This window comes from Microcebus murinus, chromosome 8, assembly GCF_040939455.1.
Source record: "Microcebus murinus isolate Inina chromosome 8, M.murinus_Inina_mat1.0, whole genome shotgun sequence".
Taxonomy (NCBI): domain Eukaryota; kingdom Metazoa; phylum Chordata; class Mammalia; order Primates; family Cheirogaleidae; genus Microcebus; species Microcebus murinus.
This window is the reverse complement of record NC_134111.1, coordinates 3041389-3066237: the sequence shown is the minus strand read 5'-3', so window position 1 is coordinate 3066237 and position 24849 is coordinate 3041389. Positions and strand designations below refer to the sequence as shown.

Genomic DNA, 24849 nt, shown 5'->3' with positions numbered 1-24849 from the left:
TAGGAAATTAGGGAAGGCATTGTGAGGGAGGGAGGCACAAAAGCAGGGAAACAAGTGGAAGTGCTTACAAGAACACGTAGGAGGCCTGGTGTGGTGGCCACGCCTATAATCCTAGCACTCTGGGAGGCCGAGGTGGCTGGATTGCTCCAGATTGCTCAAGGTCAGGAGTTTGAAACCAGCCTGAGCAAGAGCGAGACCCGATCTCTACTATAAATAGAAAGAAATTAATTGACCAACTAAAAATATATATACAAAAAAAAAATTAGCCAGGCATGGTGGCGAATGTCTGTAGTCCAAGCTACTTGAGAGGCTGAGGCAGGAGGATTGCTTGAGCCCAGGAGATTGAGGTTGCTGTGAGCTGGGCTGACACCACGGCACTCACTCTAGCCTGGGCAACAAAGTGAGACTCTGTCTCGAAAAAAAAGTACACACAAGAGAAAAAGGTGCAAGACACCTTGCAAATTTCAGGGAATTCAGAATTCAGTTGGATCAGGAAAAGTCCAACTTAATCCTTCCCCACCTCACGGTACCTTCAGCTTATGGAAGCTCTTACTTGAAGCTCTTAGTCGCCTGTTGCAGAGTGGGTATTCGGTAGATGTTAGTTTTTTCTTTTATTAATATCATTTTATTATATTTTAATCACTTATTTAGAATATACATGTCTCCATCTTGTCGTTTTTTTTTTTTTTTTTTTTTGAGACTGAGTCTCACTCTGCTGCCTAGGCTAGAGTGAGTGCCGTGGCGTCAGCCTAGCTCACAGCAACCTCAAACTCCTGGGCTCTCAAGCAATCCTCCTGCCTCAGCCTCCCGAGTAGCTGGGACTACAGGCGTGTGCCACCATGCCTGGCTAATTTTTTCTATATATATTAGTTGGCCAATTAATTTCTTTCTATTTATATTAGAGACGGGGTCTCGCTCTTGCTCAGGCTGGTTTTGAACTCCTGACCTCAAGCAATCCGCCTGCCTCGGCCTCCCAGAGTGCTAGGATTATAGGCGTGAGCCACCGTGCCCAGCCCTCCATCTTGTCTTCACTTAGAATTTTAAGAAATTATGGATTGTGTCTTACATGACAGATAGCGGCTGATGAACCTCCACCAGAAGGATGTACATCATTTTTTTCAGTGCATGGAAAGAAGACTTGTGATTTTGTTACTCTTGAGACTCTTCTACTAACAGCGTCTGAAAGGTAGATTGTGTATTTGTTTAAATGTCATACATTTCCTTGTGTTTCTTCTATATTAAGTCTACCTACTGATTTTTATCTGTTTTATAGTCTATAGGTATAATGGTTTGGAGTATGGATTCTGGAACAGACTGACCAGATTTGAATTTGAGCTCCATCACATAAAATAGTTTTGTGAAATGGGGCAAATTACTTTCTTTGCTCATCTCATTTCAAAATGGAGATTATAAGAGTATTTAACATTATTGTTATTACTTAATAATAACTGTATCTGAGAGATTACATAGGCTTTGTCATTAGCTTAGTAAGGAATACTGTGTATATTAAAGCCAGTGTGACTGCAGTAGTGATATTAATGTTAATGATCTCTCAGTATATTATTAATAGTAGTTTCAGGCCCGGCATGGGGGTCACACCTGTAATCCTAGCATTCTGGGAGCCCGAGACGGGAGGATTGCTCAAGGTCAGGAGTTCAAAACCAGCCTGAGCAAGAGCAAGACCCCGTCTCTACTATAAATAGAAAGAAATTAATTGGCCAACTTAACATATATAGAAAAAATTAGCCAGGCATGGTGGTGCATGCCTGTAGTACCAGCTACTCGGGAGGCTGAGGCAGAAGGATTGCTTGAGCCAGGAGTTTGAGGTTGCTGTGAGCTAGGCTGATGCCATGGCACTCTAGCCCAGGGAATAAAGTGATACTCTATCTCAAAAAAAAAAAAAAATTGTAGTTTAAGAAAGAGAATATTTAAATAATAATTGCAAACTTGACTTGTATATTAAATTGGTAATTCATGTGCTAGATTTTTGCCTAACAGTAGGTTTCCTGTGTTGGACAACTGTACTAAGGACCTGTGTTGTTGTTTGGCTAGGCAGCAAGCCCACTGTAGTTCTCTAATGCTGTAGTAAATACCATAACAGTGATCTCTACCTGGTCTTAATCTGCTCTGTCAAGAATGCTAATGGCAGTTTAGGCGGCAGTGTAGGTCTTTGGTGAGATTTTCTGCCCAGCATCTGTCCCCAGCTCACCAAATTGCGTTAGTGCTTCTTACTCAGGGCGACAACCAGAAAACGCAGTGTGTTGGCTGGATGTGGTGACATGTGCCTTTAGTTAGTCTCAGCGATTCAGGAGGTTGAGGCAAGAGGATTGCTTGAGCCCAGGAGTTTGATACCAGCCTGGGTGACATAGGGAGACCTCCTCACCGAAAAAAAAAATCCTCAAACCAAAACAAAAGATAAAAAACAACAAAAAAGGCATTGTGTATTGCAGTTATCTCAGGATCAAGGTATAGACATTTGAAAATGGTAATGAAGTCGTGCTCTCTTAGGGGAAACAAAATTGACAGCTTAGTAATTCTTTATTTTTTTTTTTTTTTTTAGAGATTTGCAATAGGTTGTAACTTAGTAATTCTTTAAAAAAATGTTTAATTTGTTGACAACAATAATGCATACTTTTATAAGGAAAAGAATGACTGTCTTCTCTTCTGAGAGGCAGTAACTACTTTTAATGGTTTGGCATATATACTTTTAGACTTTTTTCTGTGGTTTTAAGTTTATACTTGGGTAGGTTTATTTTTATAAGGCATCTTTTCATTTTGTATGTGTAAGTGTACCTCATTGTTTTTAACACATGCATAATAACTATGTAAGATTGTCTTGTACTTTTACTGATTGTTTTTAAGTTGTTTCTATGTTTTTGCTATTACAGTAAGGCTGTAGTGAACATCCTTATTCATATGCATTTATCTGCTGTTGGATAATATAGTTTATTATAAAAAGGGATTGGCAGGCTATAGAGTATATGTATTAAGATCTATTAATATCTTGATGCCATCCTTAGAGTAGTTTTTACTTTTTTTTTTTTTTTTTTTGAGACAGAGTCTCACTTTTTTGTCCAGGCTAGAGTGAGTGCCGTGGTGTCAGCCTAGCTCACAGCAACCTCAAACTCCTAGGCTCAAGTGATCCTTCTGCCTCAGCCTCCCGAGTAGCTGGGACTACAGGCATGAGCCACCATGCCCGGCTAATTTTTTTTTTTTTTATATATATATATCAGTTGGCCAATTAATTTCTTTCTATTTATAGTAGAGACGGGGTCTCGCTCTTGCTCAGGCTGGTTTTGAACTCCTGACCTTGAGCAATCCGCCCGCCTCGGCCTCCCAAGAGCTAGGATTACAGGCGTGAGCCACCGCGCCCGGCCGTTTTTACTTTTTTTGAGAAGTTTTAAAATTTGTAAGGAAAACTGAAGTAAGTCCATTAGTAGAAAGATCATGATAGTAAAAAGAGTGGAGGAAAGAGATTTACTGTAATTGGCAAGTAACATGCATAACATAATCCTTTGCTTCTTGCATTATTTGTAGGTATGTTTTCAGATAAAAGGATAATCATGTTCTATTTATATGGTAGAAAAAATACCCAAGAAGTTTTAAGCTGGGTGTGGTACCACGAGCCTGTAGTTCTAGTTACTTAGGAGGCTGAGGCAAGAGAGTCAGTTGAACCTGGGAGTTTGAATCTAACCTGGGCAACATGGTGAGGCCCCTTCTCTCTCTCTTTCTCTCTCTCTCTCTCTCACACACACACACACACACACACACACCACACACACACACACATTCACATGCACAGACACTGAGTACTCTGAGATTTGAATATGTGTTCTTTTTCTTACTTTGTTATTCCCTTTTTAGGATTTAGTAGGAATTATTAATCAAAATCTGTGTATTATAGTTAGTATGTTTTATAATGCACCTTTGTTATTTTTAATCGTGAACAAATAAGACTTATAGGTCATGATATTCTTACTAAGTGAAAACTATTTAAGATTGTCCTACTCTTTATATTAGGATGCTTATAATCTTTATTTAAATTATCATAGCCATACTTTACATTTCTTACTGTTTTTAGTATTTAAACATTTTTTAAGTTTAAAGTTTTAAGCTTTTAATATTTATTTTCAGACCCAAACCTTTATTGTTTAAAGGAGATCACAGATACCCCTCATCTAATCCTGAAAGCCCAGTGGTGATTTTCTACTCTGAGATTGGATATGAGGGATTTTATAAGTTCCACCGCCAACTTGTATCACAAAGTAATGAAGGGAAAATCAATTATGTGTTCAGACATTATATATCTGTAAGTATTGACTTATTTTACAATTGTTTTGAATATTAATTTAATATGATGACCTTAGAGCATAAGCTAGCAATTTCTCTATTTGTAAAATAATTTAGTTATTTTAGCTACTTTTTTGAGAAATCCAATACTTTTATCAAATCTATTATTTGTACATAGGAAGTGTTTTCCTTGCCTTTCTGAAGAAATGTAAAACATTTATGCTAAGAAATGGCTTAATAAACTAGACATTATATTTCAAAATAATTGATGTGAATAATATTTTCTAAATTTAATATGGTTTCCTGGCATGGTGGTACACACATGAAGTCGCAGCTACTCCAGGAGGCTGAGGCTGGAGGATCGCTTAAGCCTAGGAGTTCTGAGCTGGAGCGCACTATGCCAGTCACGTGTCCAGCCTAAGTTTGTCATCAATGTGATGACCTCCTGGCAGTGGGGGACCTAATGGGGTTTCCTGAGGAGGAGTGAACCAGCTCAGGCTGGAACCAGGGCCAGTCAAAACTCCTTGCGGATGGGTAACATGATGGGGCCTGTGAATAGCCACTGCACTGCAGCCTGGCAACATAGCGAGACCCCATCTGTGAATGAATGAATGAATGAGTGAATGAATGAATGTCATCCTACTATGGAACTGTAACCTTTTTTTCCTTTTTGGCACCTTTTTTTTTTTTTAACCCCAAGTATCAGTAGTGTTGAGGTTGATTTTTGGCACCTTTTTATTTGGTAGAAGGGAGAGGATTTCTTAAGAGGTGAATCAGGCAGAATTTATTTAAATTTAAAATTTTAACACTTTATGTAACACTTAGCATTTAAAATATTATTATGTAGGGCGGGCGTGGTGGCTCACGTCTATAATCCTAGCACTCTGGCAGGCCAAGGCGGGAGGATCGCTCAAGGTCAGGAAGGAGTTTGAGACCAGCCTGAGCAACAGGGAGACCCTGTCTCTACTATAAATAGAAATGAATTGGCCAATTAAAAATATATAGAAAAAATTAGCTGGGCATGGTGGCATATGCCTGTAGTCCGAGCTACTGGGGAGGCTGAGGCAGGACGATTGCTTGAGCCCAGGAGTTTGAGGTTGCTGTGAGCTAGGCTGACGCCATGGCACTCTAGCCCAGTCAATAGAAGTGAGACTTTGTCTCAAAAAAAAAGAAAAAAAAAATATTATTATGTAAATATTGTTGGCATTTAAAGTTTTTATGTCATAATGTCAGTAGAAATTGGATGCTAAACCCATGCAAATAAAATAAAAATTTTAAAAAGAAAATTTGTACAAGCAGAAACAGGTTGATCAAAGTCCAGTTTTTGATAATTTGTCTCCTGCCCTCTCCCCATCTCCTCACCCTTATTGCTGGTATTTAAGATTAAAATGTCTAAAGAGCCATCATCACTCAGGATGGTGGTGAGCCTGTGACATTTGGTTAGCCCTAGCCCTGCCTGAAGCCATTTAAATTCAATAAAAAACATACACATATACCCTTGGTCCCAACAAAGCGTTTCTGGGATTGAGACCTCACCAGTTGTTAATCCTGTTCAATAGGTTCTGGAATTTCTTTTTCTCTTTCTCCATTTTTCACATGGTTTGGAACCTTTGCTATTTCAGCTGTCCATTCATCTGGTTTTGCTTCTGCCTTGGAATTCTCATTCCTATAGTTGTGGCATGATACAAAATGTAAAAGAGGCTAGGATTTTATAGGGAGAGAAACATATACTCTAAATTGATTTTTTTTTTTTTTTTTTTTGAGACAGAGTCTCACTTTGTTGTCCAGGCTAGAGTGCCGTGGCGTCAGCCTAGCTCACAGCAACCTCAAACTCCTGGGCTTGAGTGATCCTTCTGCCTCAGCCTCCCGAGTAGCTGGGACTACAGGCATGCGCCACCATGCCCGGCTAATTTTTTATATATATATCAGTTGGCCAATTAATTTCTTTCTATTTATAGTAGAGACGGGGTCTCGCTCTTGCTCAGGCTGGTTTTGAACTCCTGACCTTGAGCAATCCGCCCGCCTCGGCCTCCCAAGAGCTAGGATTACAGGCATGAGCCACAGCGCCTGGCCTCTAAATTGATTTTTTAAAAATAGAATAAATATTTTAATGATAGGTAAATGATTTTATTACTGTTGGTATTTTGGTAGGTTTTGGACTAAAAAAATTCCTGCAGTGAGCTTTCTTGGCCACATAGTGAATTTCTTTAGCAAACAAATTTAAAGATACTTTGAGTACATAATGGCTAGTAGATGCAACATTACATGGTTGTGTCATGTGTCCTGTGACATGTGAAGAGCTAGGTGGTAATGGTGGAATCTTTGTCTGCTTGCAGAACCCCAGGAAGGAGCCCGTTTACCTCTCTGGCTATGGAGTGGAATTGGCCATTAAGAGCACTGAATACAAGGCCAAGGATGATACTCAGGTGAAAGGTGAATTTGTAAAAATAAGACCAGTGGGTTTTCTTTTTTCTTTAAATATAAGTTAAAGGGGAATTTATTTCCATAATGAAAAAGAATAGATATAGGAGTATGCTGAACCTGTGTTTGAATCCTGGTTTTTGCTACATCTGAGTGAGTTACCTTTAGCAGATTCTCTAGGTCCCAGTTATTTCCTGTATAAAATACAGGTGGTAATAATGTCTCTTCAAGTATTTCAGAGGAGTAAATAAGATGTATAAGTAAAGAATTTGGCATAGTTTTTTTGCACAAAAATGTTATGTGGTTTATAAATAACCATTAATTTGTCTCTCTAGTGTGAAATCTGTTCATTAAACTATCCTGTTTAATGAACAATTTTATGTTCTTTATTATTTTCTGCACTTGTATCAGTTTACTATGGATACTTCCTGTTCAAGCAGGGATGGGGAACTTGTGGCCGCCTAGATCCTTGATTGTGGCCATTTGACTGAATCCAAATTTTTTTTTTTTTTTTTTTTTTTTTTGAGACAGAGTCTCACTTTGTTGCCCAGGCTAGAGTGAGTGTCATGGCGTCAGCCTAGCTCACAGCAACCTCAAACTCCTGGCTCTAGCAATCCTCCTGCCTCAGCCTCCCAAGTAGCTGGGACTACAGGCATGCGCCATCATGCCCGGCTAATTTTTTCTCTATATATTAGCTGGCCAATTAATTTCTTTCTATTTATAGTAGAGACGGGGTCTCGCTCTTGCTCAGGCTGGTTTCGAACTCCTGACCTTGAGCAATCCACCCGCCTCGGCCTCCCAGAGAGCTAGGATTACAGGCGTGAGCCACCGCGCCCGGCCTTTTTTTTTTTTTTTTTTTTTTTTTTGAGACAGAGTCTCGCTTTGTTGCCTAGGCTAGAGTGAGTGCCATGGCGTCAGCCTAGCTCACAGCAACCTCAAACTCCTGGGCTCAAGCGATCCTTCTGTCTCAGCCTCCCAAGTAGCTGGGAGTACAGGCATTCGCCACCATGCCCGGCTAATTTTTTTATATATATTAGTTGGCCAATTAGTTTCTTTCTATTTATAGTAGAGACGGGGTCTCGCTCTTGCTCAGGCTGGTTTCGAACTCCCGACCTCGAGCAATCCACCCGCCTCAGCCTCCCAGAGAGCTAGGATTACAGGCGTGAGCCACCTCGCCCGGCTTGAATCCAAATTTTATAGAAGAAATCCCTTTAATAAAGGAATTTGTTCTGTGAAGTTTGGCTTTAGTTCAGGACCTGCACTTGGGGATCCCAAGGGCCACATGTGGCCTTGAGGGTGCAGGTGCCCCACCCCTGTGAGGGTTTTTTTTTGTTTTGTTTGTTTGTTTGCTTCTGAGATTATGCAGGGAGACCTGTGAGGGTTATGAATTTATTATTTCATCTACAAGTTTTATATGTTGTCCTTTTAGCCCATTTTAAAGATAAAAAATGATCAGTTTAGGTAGTAAAGCAAATGAAAAATAACCTAGTCATCATTTTGATTTCCTCAGTAATTATTATATTTAGGATTAAGTTGCCTAATTGCAAATTCTTCAGAAATTTAACATTAAAAAATTCTTTGTTCATAATATATAAAGCTATTAGTCTTGAAACTTTAGCATAAAATTTCACAGATTTTAGGGGAAAAATATGTTTTTTATCCAGGAACACAGGAAATAGTAAAACACATTTATTACATTTGTTCGTTTAAAGAACTGTTGCAAAAGGTTAATTGGGGTATTTAACATTTTAAATGGTATAATTTAAGGTGTTTCTGATTTTTATATTACATTATTCAGATTTTATGAAGGTTATAAATTTAATAGCATTTTTGTTTCTAATCTGAGTATTATACATGCGTTTTCTATGCTTTATAGGAACGGAGGTAAACACCACAGTGATTGGTGAAAATGATCCTATTGATGAAATTCAAGGATTCCTCTTTGGAAAATTAAGGTATATATATGTTATGTATTTTGGGAAATGCCCTTATTTTCTTTAAACCTCTAGGCTTTCTCAGATTCTTTTCTTTTCTTTTTCTTTTTTTTTTTTTTTTTTGAGACAGAGTCTCAGTTTGTTGCCCAGGCTAGAGTGAGTGCCATGGCGTCAGCCTAGCTCACAGCAACCTCAAACTCCTGGCTCAAGCAATCCTTCTGCCTCAGCCTCCCAAGTAGCTGGGACTACAGGCATGCGCCACCATGCCCGGCTAATTTTTTCTATATATATTAGTTGGCCAATTAATTTCTTTCTATTTATAGTAGAGACGGGGTCTCGCTCTTGCTCAGGCTGGTTTTGAACTCCTGACCTCGAGCAATCCGCCCGCCTCGGCCTCCCAGAGAGCTAGGATTACAGGCGTGAGCCACCGCGCCCGGCCTCTTTCTCAGATTCTAAGCATCATCTTACTCATTACTATCTGAGCTTTACAGATTTTCTAACAGTGCTTTATGGAAAAAGCACTAAAGAAAGCGCTTTATGGAGAAGCACTAAAATGGAGAAACAACCACTTAGAGTATAGTTTGCGATTTCCAGTTATTCTGGAGTGCGTCATTCATTTTATTTTATTTATTTTATTTTATTATTTTATATTTTATTTTATTTATTTTATTTTATTTTTTTATTATTTTACATTTATTTTATTTTTTGAGATAGAATCTCTCTCTGTTACCTGGCCTAGAGTGCCGTGTTGTCAGCCTAGCTCACAGCAACCTCAAACTCCTGGGCTCAAGCAATCCTTCTACCTCAGCCTCCCGAGTAGCTGGGACTACAGGCATGTGCGACCATGCCTGGCTAATTTTATATATATATATTTTTAGCTATCCAGATAATTTCTATTTCTAGTAGAGACGGGGTCTTGTTCTTGTTCAGGCTGGTTTTGAACTCCTGATCTCAAGGAATCCTCCCACCTCAGCCTCTCAGAGTGGTAGGATTACAGGTGTGAGCCACCGCACCCAGCCATGGAGTGCATTATTCTTAAATGATACTCTGGCTGCCTGCCTATGGTTTAAATTGATTTCCTTTTCTGAGCCTCTCACTTGATGGTATTAAGTTATATACTATTTTTTGATTAATATAATATGAGAAATTAAATTGTTTCAATTAATTTCCCCCCCCCAAAATGTGTTTTATGTTAGAGCAGGCTGGGCATGCTGGCTCACGCCTGTAATCCTAGCAGTCTGGGAGGCCTAGGTGGGCAGATTGCTCGAGGTCACGAGTTTGAAACCAGCCTGAACAAGAGTGAGACCCCATCTCTACTATAAATAGAAATAAATTAATTGGCCAGCTAATATATATAGAAAAAATTAGCTGGGCATGGTGGTGCATGCCTATAGTCCCAGCTACGCAGGAGGCTGAGCCAGTAGGATCCCTTGAGCCCAGGAGATTGAGATTGCTGTGAGCTAGGCTGATGCCACGGCACTCACTCTAGCCTGGGCAACAAAGTGAGACTCTGTCTCAAAGAAAACAAAAAAAAAAGCTCACAATTTAGTGAGGAAAACATAAAAATAAATAATTAAAAAAAAAAGTTAGAGCAGTCATAGTTATTTGCTTATGGTAAACACATTCGGAAGAAAATGCAAAATACAGTGGATTTTATAGGTGCTCAATTGAAATATGTTTTAGTAAGATATGCTTTTTGTGAAAGGGGATATAAAATGTTTTTAATTACAGAATTTAAAAAATTCCATAATACCATCACCATTTTATGAGAGGATCATAGTATTTTATAGTTGAAGAGTCTTCTTAGCTGTTATTTTTAGTTTTGCATTTATTTCTCTTGTGGCTTAATTGTGCAGAACCCTAAATTTTGCTTTATCTGGAAATTTATAATTAGGACATCTACAATGCGCTTTTTCCCCCCACTTTTTTCATATTTTTATTAGTCAAATGATACAAAACAAACCACCATTGTGTAAATGTCCAAGCACCCAGCCGGTCCTGTCACTGCAATGTCACACCCTCCTTTGCTTCTCCCCCAGCCCTGCTGTCCCTCCTCCCCTGTCCTAGCCTAGGGAAAGTCCTGGGAGGAGGCTGGGTCAGAGCTGAAGGCAGGAAGGGACAGCACTGAACAGACAGCCACGGTTTGCGTTGGGGAGGACATTAGGAGGGGTTTGGTTCTTAAAGACCAATTTTAGTTCCAAATATCCAGCCATATTCCCAGCCCTATTCTTCAAATCATTTCCCATAGCCCAGCTTCTCTCTGCCCTCCCTCACTACCAAATTCTTTGGTCCTTGCACTGTCTTTATCCCTCCAGCCATCCCTCAATATCCATCCCTGTCCTGACCCACCCCCAAGCCTTCCTCTGGTGGGTGCTCCTGTACCCATAAGCACCATGGAGCACCCAGGATGGAAGTGCTGAGAAACCCTGGGGAAGGCTGTTGGGACCTGGACTTTTCAGAGGTGAGGAGAGGTGCAGGCTGGGGAATAGGCGGTGGTGGAAGGAAGGAGCTTTTATTTGTAGACCACAGTCTCTAAGGTCCCCTCTCCCCAACCTGCCAGGCATTCCAGGGGGAGCTCTCAACTCCCTCGGACAGGGCTCTCTAGCTTCACACTCTTGGCTGTTTCTCCGATCAGCTCCCAGAAACTCCTGAACTCCAGCTGCCCAAGTTGGTGATTTTCTCTTCCAGCCCACCCACAGTTCCTCGGCATGAGGTGGGGCAGCTGCTGGGTGACCAGGTCCTGTAGCTCAGAGGGGGTCAGCGTCTCCTTCCCCCGCTCCATGGAGTATTGGTGGAAGTTCTTGATGAGGGCCTCAATGGCCCTCTCCACATCACTGAATTCCTGGGCATCCTCAGCATTGGCTGGCCGACACTGTCCCATGGTGCCTGGTGCGCTTGGTCCTTTGGTGAGTTTTGTTGTCCTATAGCCTGCCCCAGAGGAGCTGATGGCTCATGATCTGCTGGCAGCCGTTGACACGGGATAGGAGCTACAATGCGCTTTTTTTTGGATAGAAAACAATTATACAGAAATAATATATGCTATGCTCAGTTTCATATACTTCAGCTCTGACATTTGGCCAAATGAGATGACTTAACCAGAGTAATGGTTTAGCAGAGATATCTTAGTTCAAGTTGATTTACTGTTGACATGTTGAATTGATCGTATGCATATGTACAGTTCTTCTTGTTTAATATCAATTTTGGCCTCATTTAAAAAAATTTTTTTTTATTTTGGCATATTATGGGGGTACCAATTTTAAGGTTTCTATAAATGCCCTTTCTCCCCTCCCCCCACAAGTCTAAGTTTCCAGCAAATTTTGGCCTCATTAATAAGTAATCAGGTTTTAATTTTATTTGATTAAGGCTTATGGAATCCTTTTTCATGTTCATATTTTTAATGTTTTTTGGATAGCATTATGATTTTATGCATTCATAGCACAAAGGTATTATGTAGAGCATTGAAGCTATTTTACCTTTTGGACATTCAGAATAGTTATTTAGCTATACAAAGTAATTGGACCAGTTCTGGTATTTTTATCATGAAAAAGTGTTTGTACAGGGTAAGTGTCCCTTTTCAGCAATACTTGGAACTAGTAGAGTTTTAGATTTCAGATTTTGGAATATTTGCATTTTATGTACTAGTTGGGCATCCCAAATGTGAAAGTCTAAACACCAGAATGCTTCAGTGAGCATTTCCTTTGAGTGTCATGTGCACACTCAAAAAGTTTTGGATTTTGGAGCATTTTGGATTTTGAGTTTTAGATTTGAGATGCTCAACATTTTGTAACTGACTGGAAATGGATTGGTTGGAAGGTAAAGGGTCTCAGTGAATATTTTAATTTCTGCATGTTACATTTAAGAAATTTTGAGCCAGGAGTGGTGGCTCATGCCTGTAATCCCAACACTTTTTGAGGCTGAAATAGGAAGTTTCCTTGAGCCCAAGAGTTTGAGACCAGCCTGGGCAACATAGTGAGACTTTGTCTCTGTAAAAAATAAAAAAATTAGCCTGGTGTGGTGGCACGTGCCTGTTGTCACAGCTACATGTGAAGCTGAGGCAAGAAGATCACTGGAGCCTAGGACTTCAAGGCTGCAGTGAGCTATGATCATACCACTGTACTCCAGTCTGAGTGACAGAGCAAGACATTGTCTCTTAAAAAACATGTTTTTTTCTTTGAGTTTTAGCATTTAAAAGAACGGAATTAGGCCAGGCGGGGTGGTTCACGCCTGTAATCCTAGCACTCTGGGAGGCCGAGGCGGGCGGATTGCTCGAGGTCAGGAGTTCAAAAACCCGCCTGAGCAAGACCCTGTCTCTACTAAAAATAGAAAGAAATTAATTGGACAACTAAAAATATATATACAAAAAATTAGCCGGGCATGGTGGCGCATGCCTATAGTCCCAGCTACTTGGGAGGCTGAGACAGAAGGATCGCCTGAGCCCAGGAGTTTGAGGTTGCTGTGAGCTAGGCTGATGCCACGGCACTCACTCTAGCCTGAGCAACAAAGTGAGACTCTGTCTCAAAAAAAAAAAAAAAAAAAAGAACGGAATTAATCTACTGAATCTTTCTGTGTGATCTAAATGTTATATCTCTGCCTCTGATAACCTCTACTTTACTAGCTTTATATGGAATGTACTATATTTTAAAATAAAACAAAACTCAATAGCCATGATTAGCCTGAATTGTATTCACATGACTAAAGGATTTATCAGCATGTTGTAGGCTGAAAAAATTCATTTTGGGACTGATAGCAATTTTTCCCCCCAATTTTATTTTGTGAAATTAAATAGATTCAGAATACTATGAAGAATAATATATGTCAACATACTCACTACCCAGAATTGATTGTTGCTGTCATAATTACTATTCTTTTTTTTTTTTGAGACAGAGTCTCACTTTGTTGCCTGGGCTAGAGTGAGTGCTGTGGCATCAGCCTAGCTCACAGCAACCTCAAACTCCTGGGCTCAAGCGATCCTCCTGCCTCAGCCTCCTGAGTAGCTGGGACTATAGGCATGTGCCACCATGCCTAGCTAATTTTTTTCTATATATACTAGTTGGGCAATTAATTTCTTTCTATTTACTGTAGAGACACGGGGTCTTGCTCTTGCTCAGGCTGGTTTTGAACTCCTGACCTCGAGCATTCCGCCCGCCTCAGCCTCCCAGAGATTGATTCTCCCTAGGGTAACAGGCATGAGCCACCTCGCCCAGCCATACTTACTTTTCGATCGCAAGAAATTATTTATCAAGTTCTCTTTTTCCAGCATAAGTCTTCTTTTACTTTAAAAACAAAAGAAAACATAAAAACACCAGGTCAGTTAAAGTCCTTTTTGTTACCCATTCTTAGTCTTATTGCCTTCCTCCATAGGAATTCACTGTCGTGTTGATTTTCCTAGCTTACAATTATCTATATTAATCGTGTGTATTTATATATATATATATATATATTTTTTTTTTTGAAATAAGGTCTTGCTGTCACCCAGTCTAGAATGCAGTGATATCATCGTAGCTCACTGCAACCTTAAACTCCTGGGGTTCCAGTGATCATTCTGCCTCAGCCTCTTGAGTAGCTGGGACTATAGCTACTGAGTACTATCTTACTGAGAGTCCCTAAGAGGACTAAGTACCACTCAACATAGTTTTTTCCTTTCAGGTATCAAACACTTCGTCTGTGTAGCACAGTTGCTCCAAATATACACAAAGATAGAACAGTGTTGTCAAATTAGTTATGTGAACTGAGGGACGCTCTGTGCCTTGCTTTATTCATCTGTAAATTTTGGATTTATAATATTAATAGCATCTGCTTCATAGGGTCATTAGAAGCTTAACTGTCACCTTAGAACAGTGCCTGACACATTATCAAAATAGCTAGCATCCTTCCTATTGCATTAATTTTAGGAGCTCCTTCCCAATCACACTCAGCAAGAGATGAAAATCACAGGTGCTGGTTTGTGCCTGGTGTGTACCACCAGGCCTGGCTAATTTTCTCCCCTCCCCTCCCCTCCCCTTCCCTCCCCTCCCCTTCCCTCCCCTCCCCTCCCCTCCCCTCCCCTCCCCTGCTTTCTCCTCCCCTCCCCTCCCCTCCTCTCCTTCCCCTATTTTAGTTATCCAACTAATTTCTTACTATTTTTTTAGTAGAGTTGTGGTCTCACTCTTTCTCAGGCTGGTCTTGAACTCCTGAGCTCAAACAATCTGCCTGCTTCAGCCTCCCTGAGTGCTAGGATTACAGGGGTGAGCCACCACGCCCGGCCCTGGCTAATGTTTAAATATTTTTTGTAGAAGGGCAGTTCACTATGTTGCCCAGGCTGGTCTAGAACTCCTGGCCTCAAGCAATCCTCCCTTTCCAGCCTCCCAAAGTTTTAGAATTACAGATGTGAGGCACTGCACCCAGCCTATGTATTTATTTATTTATTTATTTTTATGGACTTAGGAGGTACAAGTACAGTTTTGTTACATGGGTATATATTGTGTAGTGGTGAAGTCTGGGCTTTTAGTGTGGCCCTGATTCAAATAGTATACATTGTATCTATTAAGTAATTTCTTATCCCTAACCTTCCTCCCACCCTCACATCCTTCTGAGTTTTCAGTGTCTATTATTCCACTATCTATGTTGATGTGTATATATTATTTAGCTCCTGCTTATAAAAGTGAGAACAAACATGAGGTATTTCACTTAAGAGAATGGCATCCAGTTCCATTCATATTATTACAAGAGACAAGATTTCATTCTCTTGCTGAGTAGTGTTCCATGCTGTTTTCTTAGTGTTGGGACTAGCAAATCATTAAGGTAAAGTTGAAGCTAACTTCTAAGTGTGCTTTGAGAAAGAAGAAACAATGAAATGGACTGATTTTATGTTTCTTTCAGAGACCTGCACCCTGACCTTAAAGGACAGCTAAAGGAACTCAGAAAGCACCTTGTGGAGAGCACCAATGAAATGGCACCTTTAAAAGTTTGGCAGTTGCAAGGTAACGAGAACATGGAGAGGTTATTAACCTAATTTTTGTGGCATTAAAAAATGTAAAATTTGAATTTAATTGTATATAATTATATTATTTTGTGGGTGACACAGATTTTAAATTAGATTAGTTATGATTAATCAAAGAAAGGAGGAAAGTCCTTTTATAGACAGATAATTCTAAGTAGAAGTGTATGTGTGTGTATATATATATACACACACACATTATTATATGTATTGTATATATTATATATAATATATATATAAATGAGTGCCAAATATTTCTCTGTGGCCAGAGAAAGATATATAAGCTTATAATACTAGAAGCATGTCATTGTTCCTGTATGTACACATTTTTTAAATTGTGTATCCAGAGTGATAAAAGCATGTCAATTTTGTAGGATGTTCTTATACTTCTCTGTTCCAAACAACTGTTTCTCCAGATTTTTTTCCCAGCATAATTTTCTAAAAGCCCCAATGCTCTATTTTGTGATATATTATAAATTTGGAAGAGGGAATAGGATTTGGGCTTGATTTAACCACTGGTATATGTGTTGGTATGTTCCCTAGTGTTTTATGCAGATATCTCGTGAACAGCTTGTTGTACTCTAGTGATCTCTGAGGTGAATAAAACCTGAAATTAAACTCTGGGCACTCTCTGGAATGGCTGCATTCCAAGGCATTCTTAATTACCAAAAAAATAATGGGGAGTAAATGTGTTTTTTCCCCTGCTTCTCATTGCATTAGATTAATACACTTTAAATTACTTTTGACATTGTTGCAGATCTAAGTTTTCAGACAGCTGCTCGAATCTTGTCTGCTCCTGTTGAGTTGGCTTTGGTGGTTATGAAGGATCTTAGTCAAAATTTTCCTACTAAAGCCAGGTAATATAGAGTAAGGCTTTGATATATTCTTCTCCTTAACATGATATCCAATTTCTTCATGTTTACATGCCAAATTAGGTAATTAAAATATTAAAATGCGTAGAAAATTAAAATTCTCTAATTCTCTACCACCACTATACACTGTGAATGGTATGGTACTCTGTTTTAGGGAAGAGGGCAAGAGCATGCATTGTGTGGTTGAAGAGACAGATGTAACTAATGTTCTTCTGACTGCCACTTACTATTAGTAGTTGTGTGACCTTTGCAAATAAATGATCTCACTTTACCCTACTTTCCTCAGTAGTGAAATGGGAATAAAAATAACCTGCCTTTCAGGATTGGATGAGTCATAAAATATAACATATACTGATGTAACTAATCTAGTGTCTGACAGAGACCATAGATGGGCATATATATCATGTTATTGAATCTTCATGAAGAAACTGAGTCATAGAAGCTTAGTGACTTGTTCATTGTGTCAGAATAAGATTTTGAATGTAGGTTTTCTTACATTGCTTTCAATTCTGTAATGGTGCTCCACATCTCATGAATGTAAGGCAAAATTGCTTCAAAAGCCAATGTTTTAGAAATTGCTGCCTTAATGGTTGCTGATCTTTTTCTTGAGTCACTGAATGAAGTGTTTTGACTTCTGGTGTGAGATGTTTTGTAAATAAATTTGATTATTATTATATGATTTATATGTCCCTTAGGTCTTATAGTAAGTTCTCATTTAGTTCAGCATGTTACTTGAAGCTATACATGGAGGATTTCACCTATACCATAAGTGCTTAAATAGGATGAGCAATCTTCTGCCTTAGTTTATTTAACATTCTTCTTCTTCTTCTTCTTTTTTTTTAAAGACAGAGTCTCACTTTGTTGCCCAGGCTAGAGTGAGTGCTGTGGCGTCAGCTTAGCTCACAGCAACCTCAAACTCCTGGGCTCAAGCGATCCTCCTGCCTCAGCCTCCCGAGTAGCTGGGACTATAGCCATGTGCCACTATGCCCGGCTAATTTTTAATATATATTTCAGTTGGCCAATTAATTTCTTTCTATTTATAGTAAAGATGGGGTCTCGCTCTTGCTCCGGCTGGTTTCGAACTCCTGACCTTGAGCAATCCTGCTGCCTTGGCCTCCCAGAGTGCTAGGATTATAGGCGTGAGCCACCGCGCCCAGCCTGCAGATGCTTTAAAATGTTGCTAGTACTGCTACTTTTCCTTTGTGTTATATCATATAAAATATAAAATATGCTCCTGAGAAAGGAGAAGTATATTTATCCATTGTAAAGGTTTAATTTTTTTCCATTTAATTTTTTATAATTTATTGATGTTTTATATTTTAAAATATAGGAATTAAAGACATTTATATCAAAGTTAAACCAAGTGCTGATAATGTTTTTATTTCCTCAGAGCAATAACAAAAACAGCTGTGAATTCAGAACTTAGAACTGAAGTAGAAGAGAATCAGAAGGTATTAACCAGTGGATAATACTGACCTTTTTGTTTTGTATTGTATCTTTAACTTACTGACTGCCATACTAGAAAAAAAGTTTTTCCTTGAGGCCATGGTCTTTTATTACGAAAATAGAATAAAAATTTTGAAAACAAAATGATCCTTTATAATTTAATGAAAAATGTGTTATTTTTTATTGTTTTCTGAGTGAATTATACATGCAGCTTGAAAAATAGTTCACGCAGGTCCCAAGGTAAAGATATATGAGTAACACATGCTTCAGGAGGCCCCAGGCTCACAAGTAGCGTGAGATACAACTCACATGGCAGTTAATGTGTTAAAGATGAGGAAATCGGAGTTTAGTCAGTAGAAATTAATAGTATTGCTCTCCTTTTATTAAAGATGGTAATATTTTGTTCATTTCTGTAATCATTGTATTTTGAGATTTTTGCCTTTTTTTTTTTTTTTTTTTTTTGAGACAGAGTCTCGCTTTGTTGCCCAGGCTAGAGTGAGTGCCGTGGCGTCAGCCTAGCTCACAGCAACCTCAAACTCCTGGGCTCGAGTGATCCTTCTGCCTCAGCCTCCCGGGTAGCTGGGACTACAGGCATGCGCCACCATGCCCGGCTAATTTTTTTTTTTTTTTATATATATATCAGTTGGCCAATTAATTTCTTTCTATTTATAGTAGAGACGGGGTCTCGCTCTTGCTCAGGCTGGTTTTGAACTCCTGACCTTGAGCAATCCGCCCGCCTCGGCCTCCCAAGAGCTAGGATTACAGGCGTGAGCCACAGCGCCCGGCCATTTTTGCTTTTTTTTTGAGGCAGAGTCTCACTCTTTTGCCCTGGCTAGAGTGCTGTGGCGTTAGCCTAGCTCACAGCAACCTCAAACTCCTGGGCTCAAGCGATCCTCCTGCCTCAGCCTCCAGAGTAGCTGGACTACAGGCATGCGCCACCATGCCTGGCTGATTTTTTTCTCTGTATAATTTAAGTTGGCCAATTAATTTCTTTATATTTTTTAGTAGGGACGGGGTCTCGCTCTTGCTCAGGCTGGTTTTGATCCTCCCGCCTGGGCCTCCGAGAGTGCTAGGATTACAGTTGTAAGCCACCGCACCGGCCTGTATTTTTAGTTTTTAATCAGAATTGCATATGAATATAATTGACAGCATCAAATAGCGTTACCATGTTGTTTAGTAAAGCAGCATCGCATGACGTGTCTCACCACCATTGTGTTCCCCTTCCCAGAGATACCCACTTTCAACTCTTGGCTGATTCTTGTGATGTTTTTCTCTAGACGTCTAGCATGCTTTAATTGGTACTTTATTTTTCAGTTTGAGATCTTATGTATTTGCCTCCTATTTTGAGGATAAGGTTTAACTTTTCTTTCACTATCTCCCTAAGGATGAGGCTTTTTGACTGTAGGGTGTTCTGCTATTGCCATTTCTTAGGGACACTGAAATAGTAAAATATTTTTTTTTTTTTTCTATTTTTTCTTTTTAAAAAAAATAGTTTCTTTCTATTTATAGTAGAGACGGGGTCTCGCTCTTGCTCAGGCTGGTTTTGAACTCCTGACCTCGAGCAATCCACCCGCCTCGGCCTCCCAGAGAGCTAGGATTACAGGCGTGAGCCACCGCGCCCGGCCTAAAATATCTTAATGTATTATGGGTTAGGAGGAAATATGTTTTCTAACATTAAATATAGATAATATTTGTTTAATTAGTTTTATTTTCTTTTCTCTTTTTTGAAAAGTGACCTTCAGCTCTTGACTTATTCCCCCCCCCACCTCATTATAGGAAACAGTTGTATCAATCAACATCTGAATGAGGGAGTTAGGGAGAAAAAGGATAGGTATATGTCTCAAACAGAAAGTTTCAATCAGGGTAGTAACTGATAAGAGGGATCTGCAGAAGAAAATCTTAACCTTGCCATAGGATGTCAAGATTTATACAAGTAATAAAGCCCAGAGACACTGCAATTTTTGTTAAACATTCTCTCACTGCTCCCTAATAATTTTTATAATTCTTTAGTATTTCAAGGGAACTTTAGGGTTGCAGCCTGGAGAATCAGCTCTCTTCATCAATGGACTTCACATTGATTTAGATACACAGGATATATTCAGGTATGGATAATATTTTTTATTCTTAGAATAGTTTTTATAATGTGTGGTTCCTTCTGCCATGGTCATATTGTCATCCCTCTGTGATGTGGCATGATGCAAAGCCTGAAGGCTTCTCAGGCCCACTGAGTCGATGATGGTGAGCCCGTGCTATGCCTGGTGAGCACTGTGAACATTGCCATCTTGTGTCACAGTGGACAATCAAAGCCTAAGTGTTTTCAGGGATTCTCTTTTAGAGCTAACGTTTTCTAGTTAACTATAGAAACATGGAAAAACAAAGGTTCTTTGGCTTTTGGAACAGTGTGAAGTAGGTTTATTCAGAATACTCTCAGTGTTTCAGAAGGCGTCCAGTCTACATTATATTATTTGAATACTTACCTTTTTGTTGTTAAAATGTGGTTTAGGATTAAATTGCTCTATTTGTCTTTATGATTTAAGTGGGTGAGGGGTTGTGGACGGTTAGGTAGAATTCAGATTTTATTCTTGGAATTAAAGTTGACACAGTTGACATGGATTCATGGATTCATATTATGGATTCATAATATTAATAGTCAAAACAAAAGCTAATGCTAATGCTTCAGAAGCGGCCTTTCCCACAGTAAGAGATTTTTCACATTATTTTAATTTAGTTTTTATGTGTATATATTGCATTATAGGGTTAGCAATAAGTTAGTAAAATACTTAAAATATTGGATACTTAAAAGATTGCCCATCCAGTGGATATAGGGTTCATTTAATTAAAGAAAAAACGATTGCACATATGTATTTTTGTTGTATGATTTATTTAAATAATATACATGTAATTTTTCAGAATATTATAAACTAAATACTTGCTCATGTATATAACTTAAAATAATACAGCGATGAAGTAACTAAAAGTAAAGTTTTTGTCCTCTTTTTTTTTCATGTCCCTCCCCACTTTTTCTGCCCCCCTCGCCCCCAGCAAATCACTAGAGTATGAATTCGTTTCTGTAGTCATGTGTGTTCCTGTGTAAGTTGATACTGATATTAAAACTTATATTAAACATACATAATATAGTATCTGTGATTTGTGATGTGTTTTTTAAACTTTATTTTGTGATAATTGTAGATTCATATGCGGTTGTAAGAAATAATACAGAGAAATTAATGTATATAAAAAACATGTAGTGTAAAGTATAGATTTAGGATTATTTCATCTGTAAACTGTCCATTTATACTTTGAGATGATTTATGTGTACATTCATAAATATAGATAAATATGAATGAAGAAACAAGTCTTACGTGTTTTCTTCTGCATACTTCCACAAGATGAAACAGGGAAGAGCCCCGTTTTTGATTTCTGAAATTAGTTTGATTTGGCGTTGAGGTTGAATTGATAAATTTTTTTCATGGTGAGGATTTTTTCAAAGTTTTTTTCTTTTCTTTTTTGTAGTTTTTGAGACAGAGTCTTACTCTGTTTCCTGGGCTAGAGTGCCGTGGCGTCAGCCTAGCTCACAGCAACCTCAAACTCCTGGGCTCAAGCAATCCTCCTGCCTCAGCCTCCTGAGTAGATGGGACTACAGGCATGCGCCACCATGCCAACCTAATTTTTTATATATATTAGTTGGCCAATTAATTTCTTTCTATTTATAGTAGAGATGGGGTCTCGCTCTTGTTCAGGCTGGTTTCGAACTCCTGACCTCGAGCCTTCTGTCCGCCTCAGCCTCCCAGAGTGCTAGGATTACAGGCGTGAGCCACCACGTCCGGCCTCTTCTCTTCTCTTCTCTTCTCTTCTCTTCTCTTCTCTTCTCTTCTCTTCTCTTCTCTTCTCTTCTCTTCTCTTCTCTTCTCTTCTCTTCTCTTCTCTTCTCTTCTCTTCTCTTCTCTTCTCTTCTCTTCTCTTTTTTCCTTTTCCTTTTCCTTTTCCTTTTCCTTTTCCTTTTCCTTTTCCTTGTAAAAGGAGTTATGGGCAGGGGGAAGGAATTCTGTTGAGGGCAATCTCACAGTTTTTTCCCTCCTAAATATCTATTTTTTTCAGTCTCTTTGATGTGTTGAGGAGTGAAGCTCGGGTAATGGAGGGTCTACATAGATTGGGAATAGAAGGCCTCTCTCTGCATAATGTTTTAAAGCTGAACATCCAGCCCTCTGAGGCCGACTATGCAGTAGACATCAGGAGTCCTGCCATTTCAGTGAGTATATTTTTAGGGTGATCAAAGGACATTCTGGCTAGATATCTTTATTATGTTTTTCTAATCTGTCTTTTATGAAAGTTAAGTTATTCCCACTAACTATTTTGTTGATGTCAGTGATTTACAACTGCTTATTATATATTTATCTACATAATAAAGTAGATTCTTTAATGCTTCAAAAAGCTGAGTTATTGTGGCTAATGTGGTTAAGACAGTGATTTTTCCAGTTTATTACAACCCTAGGATTCATCTGAGTATATGTTGGGAAAGAATTGTTAGTAAAGTTTGTATTTTCCAAGTTGAGTAAAGATCTTATGTGATTTTGTGACAATATTTGTAAATTAGAACAACTATTAAAAATCATCCCTTTTTATGCTAATTACCTTTGGTAGGACTTTGAGATTTGAGATTTGAAGGATTTATGTGTGATCTCTCTGAGGCTTCATCTCGCCATCTGCCAAAGAGAATGTTGGGAGTAGTGCCATTTCTAGTAGACATGGTGAAGATGAGATTGAGGATAAAGCTGATGTGCCCAAAAGAACCTGGGCATGCCAGTCTTTTTTTTTCTTTGTTTCTGTACTACATTTATTTTAGAGAAATTTTATTGAAAGGAAAATATTGTATAGTGTAGGTGATCATTACTTAAGTTCTCATTTGGTATTATTTTGATGAATACTTTGTTAATGTTATCTTGTTTTTCTGTTTGTTTTTGAATTCTAAAGAGTAAAGAGAATAACATTAACATGTTATTTCGATGAATACTTTGGTAATGTCATCTTGTTTTTCTGTGTATGTTTTTGGATTCTAAAGAGTAAAGAGAATAACATTAACATGTTTCTTGGGGGAACAAAGTTTCAGTTGAAGGCCTCTTCATATCGCTTCCCAGTCACCCCCATCATTCCTACAGGTCATTCCTTTCCTGAAATTGACGTACATTCCTCTTGTCCCCTATTTGATCCTTTTATTTCTTTTTTTGTTTTTTGAGACAGAGTCTCACTCTGTTGCCTGGGTTAGAGTGCTGTGGAGTCAGCCTAGCTCACACCTACCTCAAATTCCTGGGCTCAAGCAATCCTTCTGCCTCAGCCTCTCTAGTAGCTGGGACTATAGGCATGCGCCACCGTGTCTGGCTAATGTTTTCTATATATATTTTTAGTTGGCCAATTAATTTCTTTCTATTTTTAGTAGAGACGGGGATCTCACTCTTGCTTAGGCTGGTCTCAAACTCCTGACCTTGAGCCATCCTCCTGCCTCGGCCTCCCAGAGTGCTAGGATTACAGGCATGAGCCACCGCGTCCAGCTTATCTTTTTATTTCTTATTAAATATCTTCAAAATTTGGATAATCCAGTGCCCTGCAAGTATCCTTCTTCAGCTTCTGTTTTAGTCAGTAGTTTTTTCAAGCCCTTTGCAAGTTGATACATACAATTTATCATATGATATAATTTACATATTTTATAAAATCATACTTTCATAGCTTAAAATTTAAGATGCAGTATATACTGTTATAGTGAAAAAGTGCAATATTTCTCTGCAGAGGCAATAAGCATTATCATATACTTGTATATTTTTCCAGAAATATAGTATGCATACATGAGCAAGGAAATATACACAGACCTTCTCACCCTTCCCTTGAATGCATACTGTTTATTTATCCATTGCTCTCTTTATGGACATTAAGTTGTTTCTAATTTTTTGCTCTTGGAAGGAGTGCTGTAATTGTTCTTTTTACCTTTCTCCTTCTGTATACATGTGAGAATTTATTTGAGTTAGATACCTAGAACTAGAGTACCTAGGGTTAGGGTACTAATGAAGTCTTTAACTTTATTAGGTCCAGTTCTCTCTATTTGTTTTTTCAGACATCAGCATTGGGTGAGAATTCCCACTGCTGTATATCTTTGCCTATTCTTCGATATTAACAACTTTTAATTTTTTTTCTGTATTGTTGTTGTACCTTATAGCTCTCCTGGATGACTTTAAATTTTTTTTAGTTTATTGAGTGTGAAATTTCATTGAGATTTTTGTTCAAAGTTCCTAGATTAAAATTGAGGATGTCTGTCTTCCTCATGTCTATTACTCATTTGGAGTTTCTCTGTAAATTTCTTATTCTTGACCCATTTCCATTTCCTATACCCATTTCCTATGAGTTGCTTGCCTTTTAACTGATGTTAGATTTCTATCCATATTCTTGGGCCTAGTCCTTTAGTGGTTTTGTAGGTTGCAAATATCTTCATCTATTCTGTGGCTTGTCTTTTAGTCACTCATTTTTCTGCTTGCTCTTTGTATCTTTGAAAATGGTCTTGTCCCATGTGATTTTTAAAACAATTGGAGTCTTATTGTTATTGCTGCATATTTCACTAACTGGTGGCTAAAGTGTGTGCACCATGTTATGTTATTTTTTGTAGTGGGTCAACAACCTGGAGGTTGATAGCAGATACAATTCATGGCCTTCTAGTCTACAAGAGTTGCTTAGAGCCACCTTTCCTGGTGTTATCCGACAGATCAGGAAAAACTTACATAACATGGTAAGTAAAACATCTTATTATGTGGCTATGAACTCGGTCTCTCCCTTGCCCTCTCCCTTACCTTTTTGTTGTATGTAGAATGTTCACTTCTCTCCTTTACTAGCCGCTTCTCCCCACCACTGCCACCACCAAATACGCTCC

General features: G+C 38.7%; 1 protein-coding gene and 1 pseudogene across 4 annotated transcripts in view; one reads left to right on the top strand and one right to left on the bottom strand.

The window, feature by feature from the left end:
- The window catches only part of UGGT1 (UDP-glucose glycoprotein glucosyltransferase 1), a 110938-nt gene that overhangs the window by 17199 nt on the left and 68890 nt on the right, over window positions 1–24849 (top strand). For all 4 annotated transcript variants that reach the window (XM_076005425.1, XM_076005426.1, XM_076005424.1 and 1 more), the window contains exons 5-14: window positions 1074–1186; window positions 4135–4309; window positions 6627–6723; window positions 8588–8666; window positions 15504–15604; window positions 16379–16478; window positions 17884–17944; window positions 19950–20041; window positions 22038–22188; window positions 24589–24708. In XM_076005425.1, the coding sequence (XP_075861540.1) occupies window positions 1074–1186; window positions 4135–4309; window positions 6627–6723; window positions 8588–8666; window positions 15504–15604; window positions 16379–16478; window positions 17884–17944; window positions 19950–20041; window positions 22038–22188; window positions 24589–24708 (1089 nt within the window). The remainder of the gene's footprint in view (window positions 1–1073; window positions 1187–4134; window positions 4310–6626; window positions 6724–8587; window positions 8667–15503; window positions 15605–16378; window positions 16479–17883; window positions 17945–19949; window positions 20042–22037; window positions 22189–24588; window positions 24709–24849) is intronic.
- On the bottom strand, window positions 11224–11625 carry LOC142872288 (protein S100-A14 pseudogene; annotated as a pseudogene).